This window comes from Antechinus flavipes, chromosome 1 (assembly GCF_016432865.1).
Source record: "Antechinus flavipes isolate AdamAnt ecotype Samford, QLD, Australia chromosome 1, AdamAnt_v2, whole genome shotgun sequence".
NCBI classification, from domain to species: Eukaryota; Metazoa; Chordata; class Mammalia; order Dasyuromorphia; family Dasyuridae; genus Antechinus; species Antechinus flavipes.
This window is the reverse complement of record NC_067398.1, coordinates 94,057,053-94,069,652: the sequence shown is the minus strand read 5'-3', so window position 1 is coordinate 94,069,652 and position 12,600 is coordinate 94,057,053. Positions and strand designations below refer to the sequence as shown.

At 32.3% G+C, this 12,600-nt stretch overlaps 1 protein-coding gene across 5 annotated transcripts in view; it reads left to right on the top strand.

The window, feature by feature from the left end:
- FSD1L (fibronectin type III and SPRY domain containing 1 like) overlaps nt 1–12,600 on the top strand; it is a 92,121-nt gene that overhangs the window by 16,795 nt on the left and 62,726 nt on the right. For all 5 annotated transcript variants that reach the window (XM_051986987.1, XM_051986981.1, XM_051986973.1 and 2 more), the window contains exons 2-4: nt 903–998; nt 1,344–1,475; nt 10,109–10,210. In XM_051986987.1, the coding sequence (XP_051842947.1) occupies nt 903–998; nt 1,344–1,475; nt 10,109–10,210 (330 nt within the window). The remainder of the gene's footprint in view (nt 1–902; nt 999–1,343; nt 1,476–10,108; nt 10,211–12,600) is intronic.

Sequence of the window (12,600 nt, the reverse complement as noted above, 5' to 3'; positions counted from 1 at the left end):
AATAGATTAGTTTAGGTAGTATTGTCATCTTTATTATATTTGCTCGCCCAATCCAAGAGCGTTTAATATTTTTCCAGTTGGTTAGATCGGACTTAATTTGTGTGGAAAGTGTTTTGTAGTTTTGCTCATAAAGTTTCTGATTTTCCCTTGGCAGATAGATTCCTAAATATTTTATACAATCAGTGGTTACTTTAAATGGAATTTCTCTTTGTAACTCTAAATGTTGGGTTTTGTTAATGATATATAAGAATGCTGATGACTTATGTGGGTTTATTTTGTATCCTGCAACTTTGCTAAAGGTGTGGATTGTTTCTAATAGCTTTTTAATAGAATCTCTGGGGTTCTCTAAGTATACCATCATATCATCAGCAAAGAGTGATAATTTGGTTTCTTCATTGCCTATTCATGTGTGTATTTTAAAACTTGATAATTTTCAGGATCCTGCCACCTTCATTTTCATTTCCTCTTTGTTCCTTAATAGATTTGTCCTAATAGAGTGAGCATCAGGGTTTCTCAGTTTGGGTTAATTGGGTATGTTTAATCCCCATTAAACATAAAACTAACTTCTAGTGGCTAAATCTGTGACATTTTGATTTAGTTTTATTTGACTGTTAAAACTATAAGACATAAGTTTATTTTTAAAGATTAAAAAAGGGAATAAAACTTCCTTTTGAAATTCAAGGATTTGGGTAGATTTCAAGCAACCAAATATCTCAAGTAATGTTGCCACAGGAACTGAATGTTAGCTATATTTCAGTTTTGTTAATCATATAGTTTACATGGAGGGTTCATCTTCAGAAGATAATTTTAAGGGTTTGATAATTTTTTTAGTTAAAATATTATAAGGGTTATTTATGATGACTGTCATTTTTATTCAGGGTATGTTTTTATTTTTGTTCTAGGAAGCTCTACAAAGGATTATCACAACTCTGGCAAGCAAAAATGATGAAATTCAGAATTTTATTGATACTCTAAATCATACACTAAAAGGAGTTCAGGTATGAATCTGTTAAAAACCACAAATATGGCACAGAATGAATGATATTCAGATCAGATTTATAAACATGGTCAACTCTAGGTTTTATTTTTAAGATTATCATGTTTCTTATATTGTGTAGTTCAGATATATCAAGAATACTAGTATAGGATTTTCTGTATGTACTATGAAATACGATATTTCATAGTATAGAATACATAGGATATACATGGGATATACATTTCTTCATGGGATATACATTTTGTTTATTGGTATGATATCTTTGTTCTTTGATAACCGTATTGTGACCGTATCATTCTTTTTACCTGCTTGTTTTCATCTAATAAAGTTTATTACTTTTAAACAGGCCAATTCTTCTAGCATACTTTTAGAATTAGATGAGGAATTTGATGGTCTTTACTCTATATTGGATGAGATGAAAGAAAGTATGACAAATTCTATCAAGCAAGAACAAGCTCGTAAATCACAAGAACTACAAGTAAGTTCATAATATTTCAAAGATATAAGAATATTTCATCCAGATAATTTTATGATCTATTTAATACTTTGAAAGCAAATGTGAATAAATTTAGGTAAAAGCATATGTGAAAAGCTTATTTTAAAATTTTCAAATTGCTTGGTATAATGTATAAATACTAATATGAAGATGTGTGCTAATAAATTATTTTATTTCTGGTATAGTTATAAACATGTACACACTAAAATCTGTATATTCCTTAATCTGCCAACTGGAAATTTGCATCAACCAGCATTTTGCTATCTGTACAGATTCAGATTTTGGAAACCAGACCATAGGCTTTGTCTTTGTGTGAGCCTTAATGAAAATGGGAAGTTAAATCATCTCTGGGTTCAGTCAAACATAATAAATTCACAGGGGAAAATAGAATATTTCTTTGTATAGCGAGTTACACAGTATAAAGAAGTACATGAGAAATGCAGTGTTTAAAAAGTAATGGTTGCTTAGATATATGAGCTATCAGCCATTTATTGAGCTTGTATTATATCATCAGTACTATGTATTTCCTTTAGACATTAGTCCTGATCTTTATCTTCTTACTGAACCCAGATGGGTCTGGAAGAGAAAGTGAGGCAGGTGACTTTGCGTAGTCCACTCTCACTTAAATCCAGCTCGCTTGTCATGGCATCACTTCCCTGATGTCAAGATTTTCTTTGAAAACAAAAGACAAACATCAACAACAGTTTAGTTTTATTAAGGAAAAAGGTCTTTGCTATACAGAGTATATAGCTCATTGGAGAATGGAAGGAAGAGTCAATTGAACATATTAAAATAAAAAACAAAATGATTTAGTTTTTTTCCTCCAGAGAGTGAAATATAAAATATTAAAAACATTGAACATAATATAACATTAAATAAAATAAGATTTACTTCATTTCCTTTTTAAGTACATTTAAATGAAAGAGAAGTCCAAAAGCAAGAAAAAGGAGAAAGATAAAAGAGAAAAAAGGCAACATTGCCTGCTTACACACTGCTTGTCCTCAGTGAGTGAGTATTAGATGAGATAATCTCTGATATCCTTTTCAGCTCAAATATTTTATGATCTGCAAAAATTATCACCTCTTAGTCCATTAGATGCTTAGATGCTCTTAATACCTCAGTTTTTGCCCTACCAAAACAGTTCATTTGCATGACCTCTCTGTTCTCCAAAATTCCTGTATCTCGCTTCTTGCAAAAACTTTTCCTCTCCGTATCCTCCAGGTGACAAAAATTCCTTTCTAAATCAGGCTGTCCTCAGTAGCCATTAGGTCTAGCCTCTCTGTTAATCCCCAATAACCTTACCTCACCTACCAAGCAGTCTAGTCCTCACCATTACTATTACCAATCTTTCTCCTTTCTACTTCTAGTCCAAATTACCTATTGTCTGCTCCTTTGTCTGAGAAAGTAAATTGCTTGAGATGAAGTCACTTTTGAAAGAGGGTATAAGCTGCTGAAACAATTAGACAGAAAATTAAATTTGGTGCTCTTATTTGCAGTGGTGGTTAGGAGTAGCTAAAACGCATTTAATTTCAGCAAACCTGCCATGGACCAGATGAAATAAAACTAATGACCTTGAGCCTGATTGAGAATCAGTGGTCAGTTGAGTCTTCCTTCCATTCTCCAAATACCTCTAAATAGGTATACCCCTGTTTAGAAAAATATTTTTCAGTTATTCTAAGGTAAGTTATGTAACATTGTAATATTATCATTATTTTGGCTGATTTTCAATTGATTAATTTTTAACTAGCTAGTACTCCTTAGTCCTTTGACATATTGGGGTTTTTTAAAATTGTTACCAGCTGAGTTTAGGTTGGTTTAGAATGAACTACACATTGTTTTCTGGAATACATACTGAAGATAGTTGAATCAGAAATGGGAAAAATTTTGCTTCAAATTCAGATGTTATAGTCTCCATAAAGTCAGAGTCAGGGAGGACCAGGATTAAATTTCTACTTTTGACATTAACTGTGAGACTCAGGGCAAGTCACTTAATTTGTGATTGACCCTAAGCCTCTCTGAAGACCCTAAAACCTATTTTAAACCTATTTTTAAATTACAAATTTGTGTCAGTCTGCATTGATAACAGAAATATGTGATTATCTTTATGCAGATGCTTCTCAGATCTGTTTTTCCTACATTAACCTTTCTTCTGATCTCTCTTCTCATCTTTAGCTACCTACTAAAGATCTTTTAACTACATGTCTCACAGAAATCTTAAACTCAGTATATCCAAAATTTAATTTTTTCTCTCCATATTTAATTTGTAGCCAGGCCCTAGATAGTCGCTTTTACTTTCACACCATCTCTTGGTTAGGCCTTTTCTCCTCTTGCTGCCTCTGCCATGGAACATTCCCATTTTCTTACCTCTTGTAGTATCCTTCTGGTTGGTCTTCCTGCCTCAAGTCTCTTCCCACTCTATGCCATCTTCTACAAAGCTATCAAAGTAATCTTCCTAAAATGCAGATTTGACCAAGCCCTTTATAATCAGGCCTTCCCAACTTTTCCAGTTTTCTTACACCTTATTCTGGTTTTCTATTCCCTCACTTATATTCTGCTATCCAGTGACACTATCTTCTTTCTGTTCTTCATATAAGAGATTCCATCTTCTACTTATGTGAATTTTCACATGCCTAGAATTTTCTCCCTTATATGTGCCTTCTGGCTTTCTTGTCTTTCTTCAAGTTTAAAATCCCTTGATCCTATTTAATGCTAGTGCCTTCTCTATTAGATTATTTTCAGTTTATCTTGTATTTATCTTGTTTATATGTAGTTATTTGCATGTTGTCTCCCTATAAGATTGTGACCTTGGGTGCAGAGAGTGTTTTTCCCTCTCTTTATGCAGGTATTTATTTAACCAATAGTTTTTGACAGGCCTACACCAAACAAATCATAGATTTGGACTTTTCTTCTCTCATTTCCCAAAAATAAATGAGAAAATCTCTACTTATTAGCTTATTCATTGGGATATCAGAAAATTATTGAATGACAGTTATGCATAAGTATTACATTAGATATTGTGTAATTGATTGTTAGCTATGATAAAGTTTTGAGTTTAAAAGGAAAAAATAAATTATTATTCCCATCATTAGCAGTTGTATCTGAGTTTAGGAAAAAAGTAAAAAATACAATTCCTGCTGTCGAAGAATTGAAATTTTGAAGATTACACTATATGTAGACAAGAAAAATGCGTATCTGTAAATAAATGCAGCTTAAGATAGTTATTCTGCATAGTGAAAAGCGATTCTGGGTTGATAAGTTTCTTTAGAGAAGGCTTCCTAGAGAAAGTGATTTTTGAGAAGGCCTAAAAAAGGGAAGAACTTTGAAAGAGTAAAGGGAAAGGACATTCCAGGTGAAAGGCAAATTCAATATTGAAGATAAACAAGGACCAATTAAATTAGAATTCTATGAATCGTCCTTGAAGCAAAATAGTAAGATAATGTTAATTCATTCTAATTCTAATGTAGTCTGTCATGATCTGGCCTTTGAGAATAATTCTTTTTAAAATATAAAGATAAAGATTTATTTTTACAGAAGATCAGGGGTTAGTAAATTATATTAACTTGTTAGTGAGATAATATGGAATAGTAGATAGAGTGTCAGAAAGTTTGGGGTTCAAGCTTTGTTCCTGACACATATTAGCTAGATGACCCTGGGCAAGTTACATATTTAGTACTTGAAGGGATCTTAGTAAAACCATGGAGTCCAACTCCTTCATTTTGTAGTTGAGGAAATTTAGGCTAATTGAAATTAAGTGACTTGTCCAGAATTGCACAACTATAAGTGCTTGGGGTAGAAGACTTAGGGATAAGTCTCAAGTTCAGTCCTTTGTCTGTTATGCCACCATAGCCTCTTAGTGCTCTGGGAAGTTCTCTAAGATTTGTGGAGGTGTCAACCTGCATTAGTACAGGAAAGTTATTTATCAGGAAGTGCCCAATAAAATCACAGATACAGTCTCAGTCCCTATATGTAATATAGATATAAATAGATAATTTTAGATTTTTTAGCCACCCTTATAAGTGTTCTTGTGATTGAATATTAAGGTACTGAAACCTCCATAAATAGAAATCTTTAGCCCTTGCTTCATGTATTGAGTGTTATACATATATCTTCAATCAGGTATAATTAAATTATCTACAGTCTTGTGTTTTGGCTAGATTTTTGGTTGAATTTTGTTTGGGTTGATCTTATTTCTTTGAGAGTAAATTATAATGAGAAAATGTGACTACTACTTCTTACATTAGTCAGTAAATATTAAGTGCCTACTATGTACCAGGTACTGTGCTAAAAGATGATATAAAAATGCAGCAAAAGATAGTCCTTGGACATAAGTTGCTTACAATCTAATAAGGGAGATAATGTGAAAAAAAGATACAAAGCAAACTATACATGATAAATAGTAGATAAATACAGAAAGTATGCCCTGTTTTTTTTTGTTTGTTTGTTTGTTTGTTTGTTTGTTTGTTTTTTGGTGAGGCAATTGGGGTTAAGCGTTTTGCCCTGAGTCACACAAGCTAAGAAGTGTCTGAGGCTGGATTTGAACTCAAGTCCTCTTGACTCGAGGGCAATCTCTAGCTGTCCCTATGCATTGAAATTAAGAAGGGCTAGGAAAAGCTTTCCATAGAAATTTGACTTTAGTTGAGACTTAAAAGGAAGCCAGGGAAGTAGATAGCATGCCAGCAGAGAGAACAGCCAGAGACAATGCTCAGAGGTGAGAGATGTGTGTCTTGTGGAACAACCAGGAAGCCAGTGTCACTGGATCCAAGAGTCTATTGAGAAGTAATATGTAAGAAGAGTAAAAATATAGGAGGGGGCTAGGTTATAAAGGTCTTTGAATGTCAAATAAAGGAGGCCATAGGAAGTCATTAGAGTCTGTTGAGTAGAGGGTAGCATGATTGGTAGCATGGTTTAGGAAAATCATTTTAATGATTGAATGGAGGATGTATTGGCATCCACCAGCAGACTATTATTTCAGTAGTGTGTATAACAGGTGTAAGGTAATGAGAACTTGTACTAGAGTGGAGGCAGTGTCAGAGGTGAGAAGTTGTGTTCAATAGATGTTATAAAGGTGAAATTGACAAGTATGGCAACAAATTACTAAAGGTAAGGCATAGTGAGGAATCCATGATGACTCTTATGTTGCAGGCCTAAGAGACTGGGAGAATAATGTCCGTTACAGTAAATGGGAAAGTAGAAGTTGAGGGAGAGTTTAGGGGAAAAGAAAATGAATTCTGTTTTGGACATACTGAGTTTAAGATGCCTGTTTACTGGATATCCAGTTCTAGATATCTAAAGAGGCAGTTGAAGATTTGAGATTGGAGGTCAGCAGAGATTGGGGCAGGAAAGGTAGATTTGAGAATCATCAATATAGACATGGTAATTAAATCTCTGGGAATTGATGAAGTCTCTTAAGTTATATGAAGGAAGAAAAAAAAGAAGACAGAATTCTATGGGACAACTGTGGTTAGAGGATGTGATCTGAAGAAGGATCTAGCAAAGAAGATAGAAATAGTGGTCACATAGGTAGAAGAAAAACCAGAAGAATATTTTGAAAATCTAGAGAGAAGAGAGAATCAAGGTAATTAACAGTGTCAAAAGCTGCAGAGAGATAGAAAAGAAAAAAAATTGAGAAGTGATCATTGGACTTGACACTACTAAGAAATATTAGTAAATGGAGAGAGCAGTTTTGGTGCAATGATAAGGTTGAAAACTGGATTGTAAGGGGCTAAGGAGAGAGTGAAAGGAAAGAAAGGAAAGAAAGTGGTGTCACTTTTTTCAGACAGTCATTTCAAAGAGTTTAGCTACAAAGGACAAAAGAGATACAGGGCATTAGTAGAAATGAAAGAATTAAATAAGGTTTTTTTTCACAATAGAAGAGACATAGGCATGTTTATAGACAGTAAGAATTGACCAGATATGCATCAGGAAGGACAAGATCACTCATAAAAAAGAGGTCATGAGGAAAAACTTTATAATATGATCTGGACCCTGAAGCAAGGGAAAAATTTCAACAGGTGAAAACTTAAAAGATGGGAGATAAAATTTGCAGGTGCTTAAGGGTGGAAGAGACGAGGATGAAATTAGAAAATATTTAGTCATTTATTTTGGCCACTTATTAGTGAAAAAAAGACTGTGCTCAAAAATTTTATTCCTTATACATCCTGAGTCTGTTATTTCTTTTATAAGGTAATAGGTAGGATGCTTTATCTTACTATCTGGAATCATGGTCATTGCATTGGTTCTTAAGGCTTTCAAGTAGTTTTATAATATAGTTATTGTATTAATTGTTCTTCTAATTCTTATCACTTTTCCTAAATCATTTTATATGTCATACTAGGTTTCATTGAAGTTGTCTCTTTCAATACTTTTATGATACAATGGCACCATTGAAATTTTATGGTGTAATTTGTTTAACCATTCCCCAATTCATGGATATCTTCTTAGTTTTCAATAATAAAAAGAGCAGCTATAACTATTTTTATACATATGGGTCTTTTCAGCTTTACTTGATCTCTCCTGGGATACAGGCCTTGTAGAAGTATCAGTGAGCCAAATGGTATACACAATTGAGTGGCTTTTTGCAACTTCCTTAATTTATAGATGAGGAAATCGATTCCCAAAGAAGTGAAGTAACTTGCCCAGTGTAATAGAAGGAGTAGCCAGATTGAAGATTCTGAGTAAGATGAGGAGTTTTATACTTTAATTGAACATGGTGTAAAGATTTAAACTTGGAAAAAAATCTTGGAAGTGACCTAGTCCAGCCAGTCCTTTCACTTCATTTGTTGTTCAGTCATTTTTTCAGTATTATCTCATTCTTCGTGATGCCATTTGGGTATTTCTTAGCAGAGAGACTGAAATGGTTGTGCTATTTCCTTATTTAGTTCATTTTATAGATGAAGAATTGAGACAAAAAGGGTTGGATTTCTCAGGATCACATAGTAACTGTCTGAGGCTAGATTTGGACTCAGGAAGATGAGTCTTCCCGACTCCAGGCTGAACATTCTATCCACTATGTCACCCAGTTCTTTATTTTGTAGATGAGGAAATTGAGACCTAGAAAATGATTTACCCAACAATCACATAGGTAGCCTCAAGGTTGCGGGGAACTACTATACTTTCTTAGCAGAGTGTAACCTGATCAGACCCCCTCTGTAATTAGTAGATTGCTTTGGTGGCAGTGTGAAAGATGAATTAGAAGGAGGGAGAATCTGAAGACAGGGTGATCATTTAGGTCATTACAGCAGTCAAAAGATGTAATCAGGGTTTGAACTAGAATGCTGATAGTGAGAATGGAAAAAGAAGATGTATAAATGTTTTGAGGGTAGAATTTGCAGTATTTGGCAACTGATTGGAATTTTAAGGAAATGAGAAGAAGATAATGATGCTAAGACTGATAGTGGGAGGATTAGTTTATTATAGGAGAAAAAGGGCAGGTTTTGGGTGAAAACTGATAAATTCAGATATGAATATGTTGAGTTTTAACTTCTCATGAGATATTCAAATAGAAAGGACTCTCAGGTAGTTTAAAATATGGGATTGGGCTAACGGGAAGATAGAACTGGAAATAAAGGTAATTGAATTCTTGTAAATGGAGATTGCCTAGGTAGATGTTATAGAGGAAAGAAAAGGCTCAAGAACAGAACCTCAAGGGATGTGAAGATTAGGGAATGGTAGGAAAAAGAAGAACAAAGTAACAGGAACTGAGAAGGAACCTTATATGAGAGGTAAAAGAATAACCAGAACAAAGCAGGGCTGTAGAAACCATGAAAGGAGAGAATGTCAAAAAGGAAAGAGTATGTAAATAGTGTGAGATATTGCAAAGGGGTCAGAGAGGATAAGAACTTTGAAAATGGCCTTGAATTTGTCATTTAGTAGGTTATTGGTGGATAACCTTGAAAAAACAGTTTCAGAAGACTGATTGGAACTGAAACAAAATGTCAGGGGATTAGAGAATCTTGAAGGCAGTGGAATTTTATAGGCTGCTGTTATGTGGACATCTGAAAGTTTTCATAATCCTTTATGGCTTTTAAATTGTTTTCATGTATGTTATCTAACTTAAACTTCAAAGCATATTTATAGGGTAGCTGGACCTTTATTATTCAAGTTTTATAGATGCAAATAGACAAACTACTTCTCTGAGTCCTGAGTCATATAACTAGCAAATTTCAGAGCTGATGCTCAAATTCAAGCTTTTGGTTCTGAGTCCAGAGCACACACACATACATACACACACGCACACTCACTCTCTCTCTCTCCCTCAAATATATTTTACTGCCTCAGTAACTGAGTATCAAGTGCATAATAATAACAATATTTTCTTTTGTAAGTATAATAAATGATGAAAAAAATTTGCATTTGTTTATATTGGGATAAAATGTTACTATACCCAGGTTGTAGACATTGTAGAGTTTAATTCTAAACAGTATCATAATTTCATTAAAACCTTCATTATTCGTAGTGATTAAGATGTTCCTGGATAATTTTGCTTGAATAAACCTCTAAAATGAACTGTGCTGTTAAAATTGTCTGGAGTTTTATTGCAGTATGATGAATAATCACAATTCCATATGATACTAGAAGAATTTCTTATTTTTCAATTTTTTTCACTCTGTGTACAGAGTCAGCTTAGTCAATGTAATAATGCCCTGGAGAATTCTGAAGAGCTACTAGAATTCGCTTCCAGGTCACTAGACATAAAGGAACCAGAAGAATTCTCAAAGGTAAGAAAGAAAACAAAACCAAAAAAACTTAAACCTAATATAGAAAAATAATGTAGAAATTTGGTTCTTTCCCCACAAGTTTGGACTGGACCCTTTATCAATAATGTTTAAAATAAATTAAAACCACTAACAAACTTGGGATTTCTTGATAAGCATAATGTTAATGTTCTTTTCCCAAAGCAGAATAAGTCTGTGGAGCCATGGACAAATTATATAAAGTTTCATTTTGCTTTGACTACTTAAAATTTCAGATGACTAATCAAATGTCTTTGTTAGTAGTTTATTTTAAGAGCACTTCTTGGGGTAGCAGCACATTTTTTGTGATACATAAACAACATTACTAAAAATGGGAATAAAAAATGAATGAAAGAAAATAGCTAAAAGCTTTGAAAATTTAATTTGGCATTCTTTGTAAAGTGTTAAGAAAATGTTTGAAATAATGTGCTTGATGTTTGTTAATGCTTTAGAACTATGAACTATTGGAATAACAATGATGACATAATTAAGTTTATATGTTTTATTTAAAAATGTAGACCCTATTTAAAATGTTTTAATCAGTCCTTCAAATATAAAAAAATAAGCATTCAGGTATATTTTAGGTCCTTAGTCTGATTTATAAATTTTTTATTCCAAAATTCCAATTAGGGTAATTTTAACATGTTTAGTTTTTATATTATATTCAAAATTGAATGATTAAAACTGTGATCAATCTGTTAAATTGCTCAATTAGTAAAGTTTAGGTCTGTAATTACATTATCTTGCTTATCAAGAATTCCCACATTCAACTTTATTAATTTGTTCAGTAATTTTTCTTTGTATATTAACATGTAGTGAGGGTCATCAGATTAAAAAAATAACTTTTGAAATTGCACTGTCCAACATGACTATTTTTTAAAGTAAATTTTTGGTGAATTCTAGGGCTAATAAAACTTTCTGAGAAAGAGAAATATTTAAAATATCCAATGTTTATTAATGCACTGTTGTGGCCACTATAACAAAGAAGTAAAACATGGAGAAGATCATAACTGCTTGAAACAAGTGATTACCTGTACTAACATGTATAAGCTTTACAATGCTGGAAAGAATTATGGAATATGAACATCATATTTAGAAGTATATATAATACCACATTTTATTATCTGCTATATACTCCTTTAATAAAATAATCTTTTAAAAATTATGACATATTACTTCTGTTTTGAACCTCCTTTTTCATCCTTTTGCTGTTCTTTAAAATTAAGATATAAAAAGCAGATCCTATTTTTCAAGGCAGAAGTAATAAAATATTTAATTTTTTGTCAGTTTAAGAGAATGATTTTTATTTATGCTATGTCATTGACTTCTTAAATAGGAGAAGAAATACGCTCAAGTTTAGCTTTTTATTATTGTCAAATAAAGAACTTGTTAAACAAAGGCATTAAAAGAGGTTATTAAAAAACACTCACCTGTGTAAAAAAAAAACAAAAACCTTTTGTTTTGGAGGCACTTCTCTGAGTACCTCAATGAGTCAGGAAAGAAATGTAAAAGGTCCCAGAGTAGCTAAAATAACTCAATTAAAACTCACATACTTTAATAGGAATTTTTAGTGCCTATTTACTATTCTTTGACACACAAAGTTAGTGATCTTGGTTATCTGATTTCCTAGACCTGACCAGATCAGAAACAACAAATTAATTTAGGTAGAAGAAGGAGGAAAACTGAGTCTAGTTATATTAGTAAAAAGTTATTGCAGATAGCTTGATGGGAAGGAGCAAACATAAGAAGTTATATTCAAAGCAGAGAAGAGAGCTTAAAAAAGTATAGATTTCTTTGACTTTTTGTATAATACAGTGACAAATATTGCTTCTGTAGCTCTTGAGGGTCATAATTGTGTTGCATAATTGTGCAGCATAAAAGTACAGTAATGTTCATGATGATATGTCCTAGCCAAAGGAGATAAATATTTTTAAATATTCTAAAATTAAGAGAACAAAGAAATATGCAACATATTTTAGAAAAATCTTTTCCCATCTCTTATAGTTAAAAACTCTTAACATTTTTAGTTTAAAATGAATAGATTTCTTCAGTAACCTTTTGAATATTCTATGTAAATAAAGAAACCATCACTAAAATCTTATTGTGATGCTTCATCATGAGAAGTGTCTATAATCAAATGAAACTTTGTATTTGTTTATGGTATAGACAAATAACAGAATCAGATATAAATAACCAGACATTTAATTGGTATTGTGATAGAATAAAGATTATTTTCTTATATGTATTAAAATTAGATTGGACTTATTAGAAATACTCAAAATTTTATTTTTTATATATTTTACAATTTTGACTTGAATAATTCATACAAGCTTCCCTTCCTTTTCTCCAAATTGTTTTAACTTGGTTTTAATATA